This window comes from Danio rerio, chromosome 6 (assembly GCF_049306965.1).
Source record: "Danio rerio strain Tuebingen ecotype United States chromosome 6, GRCz12tu, whole genome shotgun sequence".
NCBI classification, from domain to species: domain Eukaryota; kingdom Metazoa; phylum Chordata; class Actinopteri; order Cypriniformes; family Danionidae; genus Danio; species Danio rerio.
Window position 1 is genome coordinate 34,197,907 of NC_133181.1, and position 16,927 is coordinate 34,214,833.

Below are 16,927 nucleotides of genomic sequence, written 5' to 3' on the forward strand. Positions count from 1 at the left end.
ATACACAATTTATAATGAATCAGTGACTGAACCCGCCCACACGATCACATTCAGCAACAAGTCTTAAAAATCACCTCATTTCATCAACTTTAAAACAGATATTAAGCAGTGTAATTTTCATGCCTTGTTATCCTGGTAGACAGACATGTTTATAATTGTACAATCTCGTTCCTAATAGTGTAGACTTTTAAAATGGCTTCTAATCAGGGAGTTTTAATAATGAGCCAAATGCACTGATGTTAAAAAAAAAGGCTTAAGGATGAGCAACCGTCTCATTTCTCCAGAGCTTGTTAGGGAGGGACCCGGCGCAGTCAATAGAGGTCGAAATTAGCGTTTCAGCAGTAGAAAGCACAAAGATGGCTTCAAAGACAACCAGAGAGCAACTGCAGAATTTTAATGGCTGTTCTTTGCCCCTACAGACCACACACACACACACACACACACACAATATCAAGGGATGATGTCTAACTCACCTGCTGCACCTCTGTTTCACCATTTGAAGTCTTCTCTGTATAAACAAAGGAGTTGAAGATTCTCTGTGTGGAAAGAAGAGAGAGGACAGTTGCTGAAAGGTGACAAATAAATCTGAGGAGCACAAAGCCTGACACACTATTCTGTTTTAAGACTTGTTTAAACACGTCAACATTAATTAAAAAAACAGCATGTTAAGCTCTGTTTACACCTGCTATTATTATAATTCACAGATTTGCTGGATGACATAATTGTAAATGATATAGTTAAAAATGATCAGCATGAATCAGACCTATTTAAAAATCAATGTACAGACAGTGATTAGATTCTTAACCCTTTTGGCACATAGATTGATTTTACTAATTTTAATAAGATCTTTGCTGCTCCACATTAATAAAAAAATGACATGCCCTGCCTGCAACTTGAAAAGCTCAGACTTTCCCTTAAAAACAAAACTAAGAATTTATATGTAATATGGAATCTATTTAATGAGTACTTTAACAAGAGATCAGTGAGTACCTCAGTAGAAACACCTCAAATCCCCCCTTTTTTCCTTTTCCCCCTTTTTTCTCTGTATTATTTGAAATCTTGAAAAGTTATGATTTGTACCAATGTAAAAATATAATAAAGCATTATGGTGTCAGCTTATTTTTTGTTTTGTTTTGTTGAGTTTACGCTGGCATCTTAATTGTTAATTTATACAGAAACCATTACACTCAAATTATAACTGATACAATGGAGCTGTTATATATTTAAATAGGTGCTACTTATTGCTGTCTTCTTGTTCAGTAGCTTTTCAAATGAGCAAACTCCCTGTAATTAGCGTTTAGCTTAACAAGCTAAAAGTTCAAAGTAGCTTTGCCAAAATTGTTTTAAAAGAGTTTATCCCCCTATATTATGATAATTTGAAGAATTTATCTAAATTATCGCAATTATGTGTTTATTTTTTGAAAACCAAAATCTCCACATTAAGAGTCACTCCTTAAAGGGATAGTTCACCTAAAAATGTCTTGTTTGAAAACTTGTTTGGGTTTCTTCCTGCTGTTGAACCCAAAAGATGATATTTTATAAATGCTGGAAACATTTCATTCCTATGGAAGTTAATAGCACCTTTCACACAGTGATACCAGTAAATATCCTGTAAATTTTCAGTAGATTCAAATAGGCAGTGTTCTTACAGGCAAGGGGGTTCTGAAATTTTTACGGAAAAGACCATCATTAACCTGAAATGTCCTTTGTATTTGTAAACATAGAAGGGCCTCTGGCTTTCGTTGATGGTTTAACTTTTATTTACACTTCACATGCACACGCGTCAAGTAACTGAAGCAGAGCTTAAAGGTTAACATACATCAGTTTATCATAAGCATTTTATCGACACATTTTTACACAATTGGCATTAAGAAGGAACATAGAAACTTCATCTAGCAGCTTAATGTGTCTGGAAAAATAATCAAAAGCTTTTATTTTTATGAACAGCGCAGATGTGGATGTGTCTGAAAGTTCTGATTGGCTGGAGTAGATGTCTCATGTCAGCGCGTTCTAAATGTGAACGTGCTCTTTTCTCTGTGTTTACACAGAGCAGCATTCTGGCAAAATACCGGTAATGTTACATCTTCTATTTCTGGAAAAATGTTGGAACAAATTTACCAGTATTTTCAAAAAGGGCCTGTTTACACATGATCCCTTTCCGGAAAATTGCTGGTTATTTTCCGAAAAGGTCTGTATGTGTGAAAGCGGCTAATGGTTGCAGGTATTCAGCTTTCTTCAAAAAATCATCTATTATAAGATACAAGAAAAAGGTTTATATCCACTTCAGGTGAGTAACTTTAGTTTTGCGTGAACTATCTCTTTTAGTGGAAAGCATCAATAAAGAAAGTGTTTACAGAACTGCAAGTTTCTGCTGGATTTCTTAAAGTGTTTCAAGTTTCAACTAGTACAGTTGCACTAAATGTTTTGCCAACATAATGTTCATTGTGGGCACAAACATTAGATGAATATCTGTGGCCAACAATCACATTACACACTGTTCAAAAGCTCAGCAAACATTTGCTTTAAAAAGACCACAGATGTTTTATGTAAGCCTCCCAATTCCCGGCTAAATGAGCCAAAGGACATTAAATCAATCAGTGTCTACACCTTCCTATTGTAAACTAATCGAAAAACAGCCTACAAGCTTAAGAGTTCCTCACAATGACGATATTTATTCTTTTCACGCCTCAATCCCACGGGAATCCTACTATACTATACCGCTGTGGAATGTGTCATAACAACGTGACTGATTCCTATCCTGTCCAAACATCACTCGCCATCAGTACTGACTGATGATCGTCAACACTTAAGAAGAGAAGAAACTCTCTTCAGCCACGTTTGAGGAGTAGACAGATGTCAAGGTGGTCACCCACATGAAAGATGACGAAACAGGGCACTTGTCCACACTCACCTATATCATCACAAGCGCATGTTTATAAAAGGCTAAACAAACTGCGGGGGTGATGTATGGATGAGCCCCACCTTTGTGAGTAAAGCTCCAAACACAGAAGCTGTGGAAAGCTAAGTGAAAGAAGAAAGTTGTCATTTCAGGCCCTTCTTGTAAAATAAACACAGGCACAAACAAAAATAGCGCACCGGGCACCAGCGCAGGTCTTTCCCCGACATAGCAGGTTTGTTTTTCGAACCGCTCCGATGGCTTTCACAGCTTTACCCAGGCCAAAGTGGAATTTCGCAGCTTGTAACTTGAGAAGGCTTTCAACAAACGTGAAACTCTAGCGAGAAAGGTCTTTGAGGTGAGAAAACTGATAAACACAGGGCTCTAGACTATTATTATGGTTCAAACTATTCACCAACGTATGTTTTTTACCTTACTGTGCTTAACTGTGACTGTTCTGTAAAAGGTTTGCATGTTTTGCGTTTGTATGTGTGCACATACACTCTCCGGTCACTTTATTAGGTACACCTTACTAGTACCATTGGACCCACTTTTGCCTTCAGAACTGCCTAAATCCTTTGTGGCATAGATTCAACAAGGTACTGGAAATATTCCTCAGAGATTTTGCTCCGTATTGACATCATAGCATTACGCAGTTGCTGCAGATTTGTGGGCTGCACATCCATGATGCAAATCTCCCATTCAACCACATGCTCTATTGGATTGAATTCTGGTGACTGTGGAGTCCATTTGAGTACAGTGAACTCATTGTCATGTTGAAGAAAACCAGTCTGAGATGACTAGCACTTTATGACATGGTGCGTTATCCTGCTGGAACACTGTGGTCATAAAGGAATGGACATGGTCAGCAACAATACTTAAGTAGGCTGTGGTTTTGACACGATGCTCAATTGGTACTAATAAGCCCAAAGCGTGCCAAGAAAATATCCCCCACACCATTACACCACCATCACCACCACCAGCTTGAACCATTAATATTAGGCAGGTTGTCTCCATGCTTTCATGTTGTTGGCGCCAAGGTCTGACCCTACCATACGAATGTCGCAGCAGAAATCGAGACTTATCAGACCAGGCAACATTTTAAATTTCTATTGTTCAATTTTGCTAAGCCTGTGCGAACTGTAGCCTCAGTTTCCTGTTCTAAGCTGACAGGAGTGGCACCTGGTGTGGTCTTGTGCTGCTGTAGCCCATCTGCCTCAAGGATGGTTGTGTTGTGCATTAAGAGATGCTCATCTGCATACCTCAGTTTTAACGAGTGGTTATTTGAGTTACTGTTGCCTTTCTATCAGCTGGAACCAGTTTGGCCATTCTCTTCTAACCTATGGCATCAACAAGGCATTTGTGCCCAAAGAACTGCCACTCACTGGATATTTTCTCTTTTTCCAGACCATTCTTTGTAAACCCTACAGTGTGAAAATCCCAGTAGATCAACATTTCTAAAATGCTCAGACCAGCCCGTCTTGCACCAACAAAGTGCAAGTCACTTAGATCACCTTTCTTCCCCATTCTGATGCTCGGTTTAAACTGGATCAGATAGTCTTGACCATGTCTACATGCATAAAGGCATTGAGTTGCTGCCATATGATTGGCTGATTAGGAATTTGCGTTAAAAAGCAGTTGGACAGGTGTACCTAATAAAGTGGCCGGTGAGCGTTTACGTGTACATATCCCGTTAGTTGCAAGTTTCACATTCCGCACTATCCAAGTTCATTTTGAAAGTGACGAAATGGAATAAATTACTTCTGGGTTATCAAAGCCATGTTCACATTTTTAGCTTGGTCAACAAATTATATCTTTAGTCTTGGTTTGTTAAGTGTTTAGACTGCCATTTTTAAGACTCAATCTAAAGATACAAATAACACAATTAAAAAAGGCAACAAATTTGATGACACATTTGGCTTACAGAACATCCAAAACAATACTGTGTTGGCTAAACACACTCAGTGCATGTGTGTACATGTGACAGTATTTTTATCAGCTGAGACCTCACATAAAGCTTATAAAATGCGTTAAGGAGTGAAAACATCACCAGGAAATTTATCTACCACACTCAAATGAAGATCTGCTCTGAAGAATGCATTTCTAATGCCTGAGTTGAATCGCAATGCGCAACATCAACTAGACAACTGGATTATGAACAAAAAAGGTTCTTATGATGGCTTGTTTTCGGTTTATTTCGATGTCTTTGTTTTTTGTAACTTCACATTTCATTCAAACCATTTCAGAGCTGTTTGAAATTGGATTGACGATTGGACACAAGATGTATTTAAAAACACCTAGAACAGTGTCAGCCTATATTTTTTGCTGACTTTTGTTCTTGCATTATCCAAAATGTTTTTAAGAATGTTCAAATACAGAGAAATATGCAATTTTTAACTACTGAAACAGACCGTGTCATACACATTCTATTTCAAGTTTGGTCTTATAGGAAACTAAGAAACACCAAAAGACATTTTAATAAATCCAAATCAAAACCAAAGTCAGTGGTTTTTGTCTCCATGCTCCTCATTTACCATATTTGTAAATATAGCTGGTTGTGATTTCTGGAACAATTTTATTTTCAACGCAAGTACGACATTTTTAGAGGTCAGCAAAAATGTATATTCCAAAACACATTATTCATGAAGGGCAGATATTATCCATGTACAGTGGATTAGAAGGCTTAGAAATAAGTCTAAAATTTCTTTCCTTCATATATTTAGATTTATGGAGAGTAAGCCTAGCACTTCAAAGATGAAGTAACTTAAACTTTGTTGTGTTCTATTTCAACTCTTTTCAAGTCTTAAGGCTCCTACACACCGGGACGCTTTTCGTTTGCGTTTATCGTCAGCATTTTATGAGACGTTTTTCAGTATTCAAACCCAAGCGCTTTTCACTGGCGTCAAGCTGAAGAGTATGCAAAATCACTATTTTGACGTTAGATGGCGCTACACAACTTTAAGCTTCCGACACCCGCTTATAACACAGAAGAAGAGGAGGGGAGAAAGTTCACACGTTTGTTGTTAAAGTTACTGGTGACTCGAGCAAGCATGGATGGTTCAAGCAGCAGCTCCAGCTTTAGCGATGAAGAAATGATTGTTCACCAGTGCAATAAGCCGCTCCATGTTCATATCGCCTCTGGGCATCTTCTTCAACGTGCGCTCGCATTGACAGTTTAGCTCTTGAGCGCCTCCAAGTGCTGTTTACTGTAACTTCAGCAGCTCCGTGCACGTGAGCAAAAGTGCCGATCTGATTGGTGGAGAAGATTTTGACACGGCGCGTCAAAACAAAAAAAACGAGCATAAGCGTTTTTTTTTTCAAAATGACGCTTTTGCACCTGCTGTTTTGCGCGTTGGTGTGCACGATCTCATTGAAGCCCCTTATTTAGTCGCGAGGCGTTAAATTTTGACAGAAAAGCTTGCAAACAATGTTTCGGTGTGCACGGGCCTTTAGCGCTTCCTGTTTAAGAACAACAGCTTTAAAAAAGAGATGAAAATCAAACAAAACTAATATGGATGCCAATCAAATTTTCTCAACTGTCACCAATGGTGACTAGAATATAATTTATGGCGACCACTTCAGTCCTGGTCTACAAGAAGAAACAGAGCAGGATCAAGCTATGTCGTCAGCAATAATCAGTGCTTGAACTTTACAAACCAACAGGACTCTTCAAGCCCTCTCCAAGTCTGAACTATCCCCCATCTAATCCTCATAGACAAGTTGACATTAAAATTAATGACAAGCTATAGGATTGTAAGCAATAACATACTGGCGTTCAACTGAGTGGGGACAAAGAGGCCTATGTGCAGCTGCTTTGGCTCAGAATTTGGTGTCCAGGGCAGTTATTAATCTTGTCAACCCCAGGGTTAATCTTGACTGCAGTTGAATAGATGTCTGGAATGAGTGAACCTCATGCTGTCTTTGATCCAGGCTTGTCAAGGCTCCGGCACTCCCTTCAACAGAGGCACGGCAAGGGAGATTGACTAAAACCGAGCGCTCCGCAGGGTGGTTTATTATATCAAGATTGCCATCTCCCTTAGCCCTAAAAGCGGCCACTTAAAAATTATTGCCTCCGCCTAAAGAACGCAAAACCCATAAGTCACGGCCATACTCCAAAACACAAAGAGAGAACTGCTCCATCATAGCTCAGGGAATCTAATGAGCACAGATGAGCATATTGGATTTGAAATGCGCACACTCTTCCGTAAAGTTTCCAGTCATCGGTTGGGTAAAACAGCTGATGCTCTGTGGGAGCGGAACAACACTGGAGCCCTGGCGTTGATGCTCGGCAGCATTTCCATTAAAATGGTGCGATAGAGGGGGATAAACCTATTAGCAATTCAGTCATCTTCAAAGGCCAGAGAACATCCAGCTAATCCTCATTAATTTGGGATTGTACTAGGGAGTGAAAGGGTGTGTTCACACAACGCAATGAGCAGAAAAGGTGCTCTAATCCTCTCTTTAGGCCTACAAGGTCTAAATCATTGGACTGACCCTCCCTGAAATCTTCAACTGAAGGAAGGATGTGGGTTAAAGAGCATTCATAGTCTTTTCGCTGCATCTATGCAAAGTCAACATGAATAGTCATTCGTAACCCACTGTGAACAAGGTAATGAATGAAAAAATATTTGCCAGGGCATGTATTTGTTAATCTGTAACTCAATAGATCTTTTGGGTTACACCCAAAAGTGTGAATATTGATTCTGAGGATCTCCCAGCCACATTCAAATCAGAGATAGATACTGATATATAATGTTTTTGTGTATAATGTGCACACCAGAGAGAGCTGCTATAAATATGGGGGGCAGAAATCACTTTAAAATTCAAGTTTTTAAGTTTCCTCTGTCAAAAATATGGTCACATGCACATTTTACAGTAATTTATATTTGTCATTAGCCAAGCTTCCATTCAGTAATGTAAATCAAACTTACATCTGGAAAATCACTTGAAACATTTGTGAAAAAAGCACAATTTCCTTCTGAAGAGTCAAAGATAACAAAATTGTCAGTTCCTGATGAACTGGCAAAAGAAAAAGGGAATTTATTGTGATAGGAGAAAGCATTGTGGGCTTTGTTTTTTATAATAAATTTTTTCTTATTTCAAAGGACAAATACGAAACAATAAATGGGTGGATTCTAATTAGGGTTGGGCTGATAGACGATGCCATCGTCCATTGTCGACGGCCTATAGACAACATGATGCTGAGCTGGCATCGCCAATCCTCAACCCCCCGATCCTCCACCCCGCACCCGTTGCAAACCTGCTCGTGAAAAATACACACTCACCCCGTTTACATTAATATGTCTTAGTGTTAAAATGGTATTTTAGAAAGAAAACGATCCTAGTATTTCTGAACAGCCCTCCGTCCGCTAAAAATGCACATTACGTAACCACACACACAGACACAGCCACATGTACCGCTGGATGTACGGCTGGATCACATATCACTATAGTTGTCTAACGTGATATTTAGACATCCCAAGTTCCGGGAGTCTTTATATATTTGTGGGATTTCTCCCTCCCGGTCCTCAAATAAGTCGCGCACCCTTCTCACCCCCGGATCCCTCCTCGCTCTTCAGACACGTTGCGCTCACCCCTCCGCGCTTTTTACATGATGACGATGCCATCGTCCATTGGGATGTTTCACATTAGACATCGTACGATGCCAAATTGCTCGTCAACGTCCAACCATAATTCTAATCTGAAGGGCTCATCCCTACGCCCCTAGTGCCTTCAGAGGGAGGGACTTACCAAAGGGATTAGAGAATAAGGATGAATCCTTCCAAATTTAATGCAGTGTGACACAAAACAGCTTCTCAGCTCAGATGATAATCTCACAATTTTTCATCAGTTGTATTTTTAAAAATTCTTCATTTTAAAGGGCCCTTCGAAGTAGCCAGGTTTGATCACTTCAGTTTGGAATGACATTTAAATATGGCCGCCATAATTTTTTCACTCAGAAGTGCACATTTAAGGGTGATATGTCCTGGAATGCATCGTAGGTGTGGTGGTTTTAACACATAACACATTTGAAGGCGTATTTGGTAGCACTGACACTCAAGACTGGGGGCAATAATACTAAACCACTTTGAAGACAGACTTTGGCTAAGAGGTTTCAAAATGACCAAAACAATATTTAAGATGTTTACATGCGATCAGTTTGTTGATTTGTCCATTAATGCCTCAAGACGCCCATTTTTTGCAACCATAGGATGTGGTAAAACTTTTGATGCGCATGATGAATTTTATTAGTTGGTAAATGTGTTTGTATCATAATTTAAGTTAAAAAAATTCTTATCAGATACTATTTTTTTGGTATTGGGCGCATTTTATGCAAATGCCTTTTGCTACACTGTAGACACTTGTAGTTTAGAATATTATGGCCCTTTTCCACTGAATGGTACAGTATGGTACTGTACAGGTCAGTACAGGTCACATTTACCAGGCTTTCGTTTCCACTGCCAACAGGGTACCAATGGAGGGCGTTGTGTACGACAAAGTTTCAGTTGATGTCATTCTCACTCAAGGGCATGTCATAGTAAAGCCGTACAGGCCGTTCACATATTATATGAAAACCATTTCTTACAAAACAGATGAAGCAACCTAAAGTGTACTGAACCGTATTGTACCATATCGTACCACTCAGTGGAAAAGGGCCATTAGTGCCAACCGTAGTGTAATGCAATACAACTGCATTAAAAAAAGTATTCCAATCAAAAAGAAAAACAACAGTAACTCAAACTACAGCAAGCCTAGTCTGAATGTGCACACATCTCAGCTTCAGCCAGAAAATGTGGGTATCCTGATGTTTCTTAAATATAGAGAAAAAGATAAGAATGATAATAGGCAAAGCCTTAGTTGGTTTATATAAAGCAATCTATTATTTAAAAAATGCATTCATTTTTTAAATTTACGAATTATTTTCAAATCTCAATTAAGCTTTATTATTTATATTATTTACCTGGACTGTTTCTGCATGCGCTAAAATCCTCTTTCAAATAAATGTGTTTTATAAGAGTAAGTGACAATGTGGTTTTAAATCCTGTATTTCCCTCACTGCAGCTGACAACACCTAGTTGCTGCTGCAGCGACAGGGGAAACTGGGTACAAACAGAGAAGATGAAAGGCCAGACAACAGAAGCCAGTCTGGGATGCTATTGCGATTTCCAGCCGCAGGTACCCCCGCTCGCCCCCTTCTCCCCCCACTCCAACTCTCAGAAGCGGTGTGCTCATTGCACTACAAAGACTTCTGCTCTAGAATGAGGCATCCTTCCCTGCCCTCTGATGTGTTTTTTTTTTCTCCATCTACCTCTCCCGGTTTTTAAGGATGAGCCAGAGACGAGGCAGCAGCTTTTTCTAAATCTGCACCTGAATATGCGGAAATGCTTAATATACATGCTGACATGAACCTGATGCGATCTGAATTTAACATTTATGGGAAATTAAAATATGCACTGAAGTATCACACATCAGCCACAGATAACTTGGATCTAGTATTTATGAAGAAGATCATTAATAACAAAGTGTTTCATCGTATTTTTATTATTTTTGTTGGACGTGATCAATATAAATACCATGATTTATGAAGATCATCGGGTAACAAGTATATGATTGAACCTTGATTGTTAGCTTTCAAATAACTTTCAGACACCAAAACAATCTTGTCAGTCTTTTTTTTACAAGACCAATCATTGGATGGCATATTAAAAGACATATTTTAAAGATTAAAGACCAAAAATACTCATTCACTGTCATTTTTATTCTGAATTCCTTGCCACAGCAATTGGATTAGTTTGTTATTAAGACGTTTTAAACCATTTTAAATGGACTTTTATGTAAAACTGACACATTATTTGCACTGAATAAATTTTCTTTTGCCAAAAAAATTTAATTCTGTACATTTGATTCAATGTTTATAGCACAATGAGATGCTATATCTAATACAAATCTATTTTTTTTATTAATTAAAAATATGATTCTTTGGTTTTGCTACATTCATTTACATGCATTTCTTTTTTTAATTATGCATTAAAAAGGAATGCAACAAAACTGCTAAAATAAAAGTTTGTACAACCAGCAGCTTAAAAGCAAGATTATACTCCATATGCTTGCTGTCAAACGTTTTACATCTCTATCGTTTATCCATCCGTTTCTTTCACTATAAATTGTTGCTTTCTTAAGGGTCTTAACATTTTAAGATACTGAAGTGCAACTGACATGTTTCACATTAGCAGTGAATAAACTCAAGTGTGTGTGCGTGTGTGTTTATGGGGGTTGGGTGGTTGATGGAAGAGCGAGAGTAAAATGAGTTCCACATGCGAGCATATAAGGGTGGACTGCATGTATAATCTCACCGAGTTATCAGGTTAATGGGGCATAAGTTGTTTTAATGGCTCTTTAATACCAAAACTTCTCGAACCTATCTGACCATCAGAACTGAAGTAATGCAAAGCTGAAGCAAATAACGACTTTGGTTTCCACAGTTACGCATTACTAGTGCAGACAAAACATTGCATTCATACACTTTCAAGGTCTTGGAGTGTGTGCAGTTCAGCCCATGTAAGTCTGATGACTGTCTGGGATGTGTTTGTGTATTAATAGTGTTATTAATAAAACAAGCCAAAAGGGTAGTGTCCACTTTTTTTCCTATGCCCCACGGTGCTTTGTGTGAATTGTGGTAGTAACTTCCATTACACTGTTAATAGGGATGACTGATTAATAAAAATGGAAATCGCAAACACGATTGAGCCACACTGTAAGGTGACCACCAGTTATTCACCCCCAAAGGGTGCTCTTGCACAGAATCTTCAAACAACCACGAAGAGGAAACCCAGAAAATTCCCATAGCATTACAATTATAAACAGAAATGTAACTGCATGAATAATAATCAACTATGGAGCCATTTTTCATAAGGATTTTTCACACTAAACTGAAGTTAAGAAGTTTTGCGTTAAAAAAAGATAAAATGTGATATTTTCAGGTGCTAAATGTAGTAGCATTTACTACACAGGTGTTGTTCTCTGAGAAGCTATGCTAAAATTGTTTTTCAATGACTAATGACACAAGTTGTCCAAAAAAAGGAGTTTTTGAAATAATCATTCAATGACAGCGATGCTCAAAATGTCTTTTATCAAAATGTTATCTATATCTTCAATGTCATGGCTGAACAGTTGCATGAATTACTATGACAATGATCACCTCAGGTGCTAATTATTGCTAATATGATTTTGAATATCATTTTTACATGACATTTATTGCCATACTGAAAGTGGCAGCAGATAGTTTACCTCAGATATTACCAATAAAAAATAAAATTTTGGTTCAAAAATAAACATTGAAACTGTGCCAACCAACAAATATAAGTCACTCAGCGTACTTTCATTTTAAAGAGGTTTAATAAAGAGTTTAATTCATAATTAGTGGATTTTTCAACATATTTCTAAACATAATAGATTTAATAACTAATTTCTAATAACTGATTGTTTATTTTTGCAATAATTACAGTTTGTACTAGATATTTTTCAAGATATTAGTATTCACCTTCAAGTGCAATTTTAAAGGCTTAACTAGCCTAGTTAATTAGGTCAACTAGGCAAGTAAGTAATTGACTATACTGTCGTATGGTCTGGGCTGTTTTTGTTTATTAACTTTTATTATAATGACATTTTTTGATTGCAAAGCCATAACACCAAATAATCATGCATTCTTGATTGTTGGTGTTTTTCCCTGTTTGGAAGAGGTCAAACTTTTTTACTGTTGATCATCAGTTGGCAGCATTAACCCTTTAAATAGGCCTGTGCAAAAAGGTTTTTTGTAAACATTGACCCTAATATGGTTAGAAACTGGGGTTGTCGCGATACCATTAATTCTTGTTATGATACTATACAGCTGAACTATCATAATACCAAGTAGTATGGCGATACTTGCCTTAACTCAAATTATAAACGTAATTGTCAGAAATACTATATTTTATATGTTATAATGGGCCTACTTGAAGTGAAATCATAATTCCCTTATTATTGAAAAAAATATTATTTGCACATTACTTCACCTAAATTTTTTGTCTTTTGGTTTATTTTGTAAATAACAGACCAACAAAAATACATTAAAATAAAGATACACACTATACCAAATGAAATTTGTTACAAAAAGAGCATTAAGTGGGTAAAAATAGTTTTTAAGTTTCTTGTTGTTATTTTGGGTTTTTCATCTATTGCTTTTTTTCTCAGTATTACAGGGTAACAATTGAAAGTAATTGAAAATTTCACTTTGCGTGTCGTTCTTTTTAAGAAATTGTTGCAGTTGTCGTAGCTACTGAATCATATTGATGGAAGCAGAAATTAATCGATTCAGATATGCGTTCAAAACGTCAAAAAATGTGCAACCTTAAAGGGCTCCAGAGACTATTAAAACAAAATAGTCTATTGTTGCACAAACATGTGAGCGCATTTTAGTAACTTTTCCACATAAAACATTATCTATTGCAGATAGACCTTTAACGACGATAGTACTACTGTTTACAATCTACAGCACCGGCAGTATTTTGGAGCCATAAGCTGCATCCCAAATGGGCATATATGTGTGTACTGTGTTTAAAATGAGTGAAATAAATGACCAAAGTACCAAATAATATCTGCCATGAATATAACAGCATTCACCATCAGGAGGCGGTATACTCACTCTAGCAGAAAATTTTTGCTTTCATAAACCAAAATAAATACATTTATTCAACATAAAAAAACATTTTATAGAAACTATTTTATTATTCATTTGTGAAATTGTTTCTTAAATAAAAAAATAAATAATAAATAAATCACAGGAAGACTAATAATTTTGACTTCAACTGTATATTACATAGATTATAAATCTTACCATGTCATTGGGAGTCCAGTACACAACTCTCCACTTCTGATTTTTAGTTTTGTCACACCTGATGTGGACCGATAAATTGCTTGTTGCAAAAATCTTGTAGCATTACATGATTTTAGGATATGGTGCACCTGCTGTCATTATTACATAATAATTATTTAGATTTATTTACAGTCTGATTAAATCAACTTCAATTTTAAACACAATTATAAATAGCCTGTCAGTGAACTACAGCTAAAAGCAGCCCCTTCTGAGAGCAAACACTAAAGATTTACCAGAGCCAACTTTAATGACAATATCTATATAAAAATTCACCTTTGTTTATTCACCCAGTCTCAAGAGTACAAAATACAAAGAGAAATTCATCTGGATGATACTAATGTTCCAATAAACCACCAAACATAATGTTACTTTAATGACAAATAAAAATAAAGCACAAAGCTAAACGTAACTCACTCAGTTTTTACTGTGGATATGGATCATTTATTTGAATTGATTTATTTCAGTCCTTGGAACTGAAGTTCCTTAGACCGGATGTGAAGGTCATAATTTGAATTGCAATAGTCAGGCGTGGAAAAGGTGGAGACATCAGGCCTCACTCAACTTACAATGTGTAGAAAAATCACCTACAGAGATAACAGACCCTCACGCCTCAGTGTTGTTGATCTGCTCTGGGCTGAACTTGTGTTTTGGGCCCCTCCACCGAGAGAGAGATGGAGTGTTGGTGGAGGGGCCGACAGAGCCTGGGGTCTTACAATAACAAAACCTCTTTGTGCAAACACTGAGGGGCCCGTTGAGAGACCGGGTCACGGAGCGGATTCTCTAGCAGATCTCCACTCGCGGCAGCCCTGCTTTTTTTTTTTTTTTTTACAGGGCAGCAGACAGGATATAATGGTTTCCACATGTGAAGGGGCCCAAATAACAATGACAACAGTTGAGAGGCAGAGTGTTTTATTACCTTGATTTTCAGCATACAGCCATTGCCGCAGGCTCATATATGATCCAATTTGCACAGCAAAACGAAAGGTATACTTTAATGTAAAATCTTTAAGTAAAAAAATAAAGTTCTGTCATTATGGTTTTCATTTGTCGATATCATAATGGACTCCTTCTGCCTTTTTAAACTTAAAGATTTTCATTTGCTAAATATTGTGAAAAGTAATTTGGTTAATTTAGCAAATTGCATGCAATGTGTCTAAATTAACAACAATAGTTCATTCATTCATTTTCTTTTCAGCTTATTCCCTTTATTAATCAAGCATTGCCAAAGCAGAATGAACCGCCAACTTATCCAGCACGTTTTACGCAGCGGATGCTCTTCCAGCCCGCAACCCAACATTGGAAAACACCCATACACTACAGCCAATTTAGCTTATTTAATTCACCTATAGCACATGTCTTTGAACTGTAGGGGAAACCGGAGCACCTGGAGGAAACGCCCGCCAACACGGGGAGAACATGCAAACTCCATATAAAAATGCCACAATACATAGTTCATAATTATATATATATATATATATATATATATATATATATATATATATATATATATATATATATATATATATATGTATGTATATATATATATATATATTTTTTTTTTTTTATAAAGTTTCGGACATTAAAATGCTGCTTGAATATAACAATTGAAAAGTCTAAAACGTATAAAACATTAATTATATAATACACTAATTAGAATAAAAATCTTTTTATATCCTTCTCTCACAAACATAAATATATTCTATTCTTTTGATGGGGCTAGTAAAGTAGAGATCTAAACAATAATAAAAACTAAAATATTGGTCATTCATATTATTCTGAAAAAAAAAAAGTTTTAAAAGCATAGCCTGCATTATAAGTGAAAACTTAATTGGCCAAAGTGAAAGACTGAAAGCAACATCAAAACAACTGAAGTCTATTATGGAGCAATATTAAGGGTGCTTTCACACCTTTAGATTGATTGTTTTGTTTCAAAACCGAGATAAAAATTGTTATAATGTTGCACTTTGTTCTTGGTCCAGGTTGCTTCACATTAGTCAGAGTTCCATGGTTTATTTTTCAGAGTCCCACTCAGCTGTCATATGTCCTCTTTTTAAATTATGACGACAAGCAATAAGACATTATAAGTGAAAAGTTGTGCTTTAAATTTGAATGGTGACTTTCACAGACACTAAATATAAATCACGGTTAAGACTTTCTCATACATAGTCGTTGGTTAGATTTATGCATTACATTATAGAAAGAAACAACATAAACCAAGAATGCAGTTCAGTCAAATTTCAAAATTAATTCATGTTTATTTATATAGTTATTTATTTATATAGTGCTTTTCACAATGTAGATTGTATCAAAGCAGCTTAACATAGTTTTAGAGTCCAGATTTCAGAGTTGAAGTTCAGTTTAGTTCAGTTTGGTTTAAATTTCACTGTTGAAAGTTCAAAGACTTCTTTGAGCTTATCAAACCGAAGCACGGCTCCACAAGTCGCAATTTTAGCAAGTCAGTGGTGACAATGGCGAGGAAAAAAAATTGACAAAGTGAAGGGGAAAAAAACCTTAGTAGGCTCTGTTGGACATGTTATCCACCGAAGCACGGCTCCACAAGTCGCAATTTTAGCAAGTCAGTGGTGACAATGGCGAGGAAAAAAAATTGACAAAGTGAAGGGGAAAAAAACCTTAGTAGGCTCTGTTGGACATGACCATTATTCTTCTGGCCAACTTCCTGTGTGGAGCTGCAGTTTTCCTAACGGATAAACAGCTCTCATTAATAGTTCAGCATGCTTTCACTTTCGTATTTGATATGAAATGCATTTAGTGGTAGGAATTGCATCCCGCCTTACTCATAATTCTCTTTTTATATAGCCTTATATAAGACTATTACATATCCATAATTCACTGTGACATAGCCTGGTTCGTTAGTTTGTTGGATCATATTGCTTTCTCACTACAATATATCCACTCCAGAGTTCTTTTCAATCAAGCCAAGAACACCTCATTCAGGCGGTATCGAACAGAGTGCAATTGCGGTATTCACATTTGGTAAACGAACCGCGCTGAGGCGGCAAATGTGCCAGGTTCTGAAAGAAATATCTAGGTGTGAAAGCAGCCTTATGGCCTGTTTTCACTGAGAGGTACAGTACAGTTTGGTACGGGTCATCTTCATT

The 16,927-nt window shown here is 36.9% G+C and overlaps 1 protein-coding gene across 2 annotated transcripts in view; it reads right to left on the minus strand.

The window, feature by feature from the left end:
- Nucleotides 1-16,927, minus strand: part of cachd1 (cache domain containing 1) — a 149,435-nt gene that overhangs the window by 91,097 nt on the left and 41,411 nt on the right. Inside the window, exon 2 of one of the 2 annotated variants that reach the window (XM_001334793.8) lies at nucleotides 474-536. In XM_001334793.8, the coding sequence (XP_001334829.3) occupies nucleotides 474-536 (63 nt within the window). Of the gene's footprint in view, nucleotides 1-446; nucleotides 537-16,927 lie in introns of both variants that reach the window. The other variant, XM_073954291.1, reaches the window with a different exon arrangement.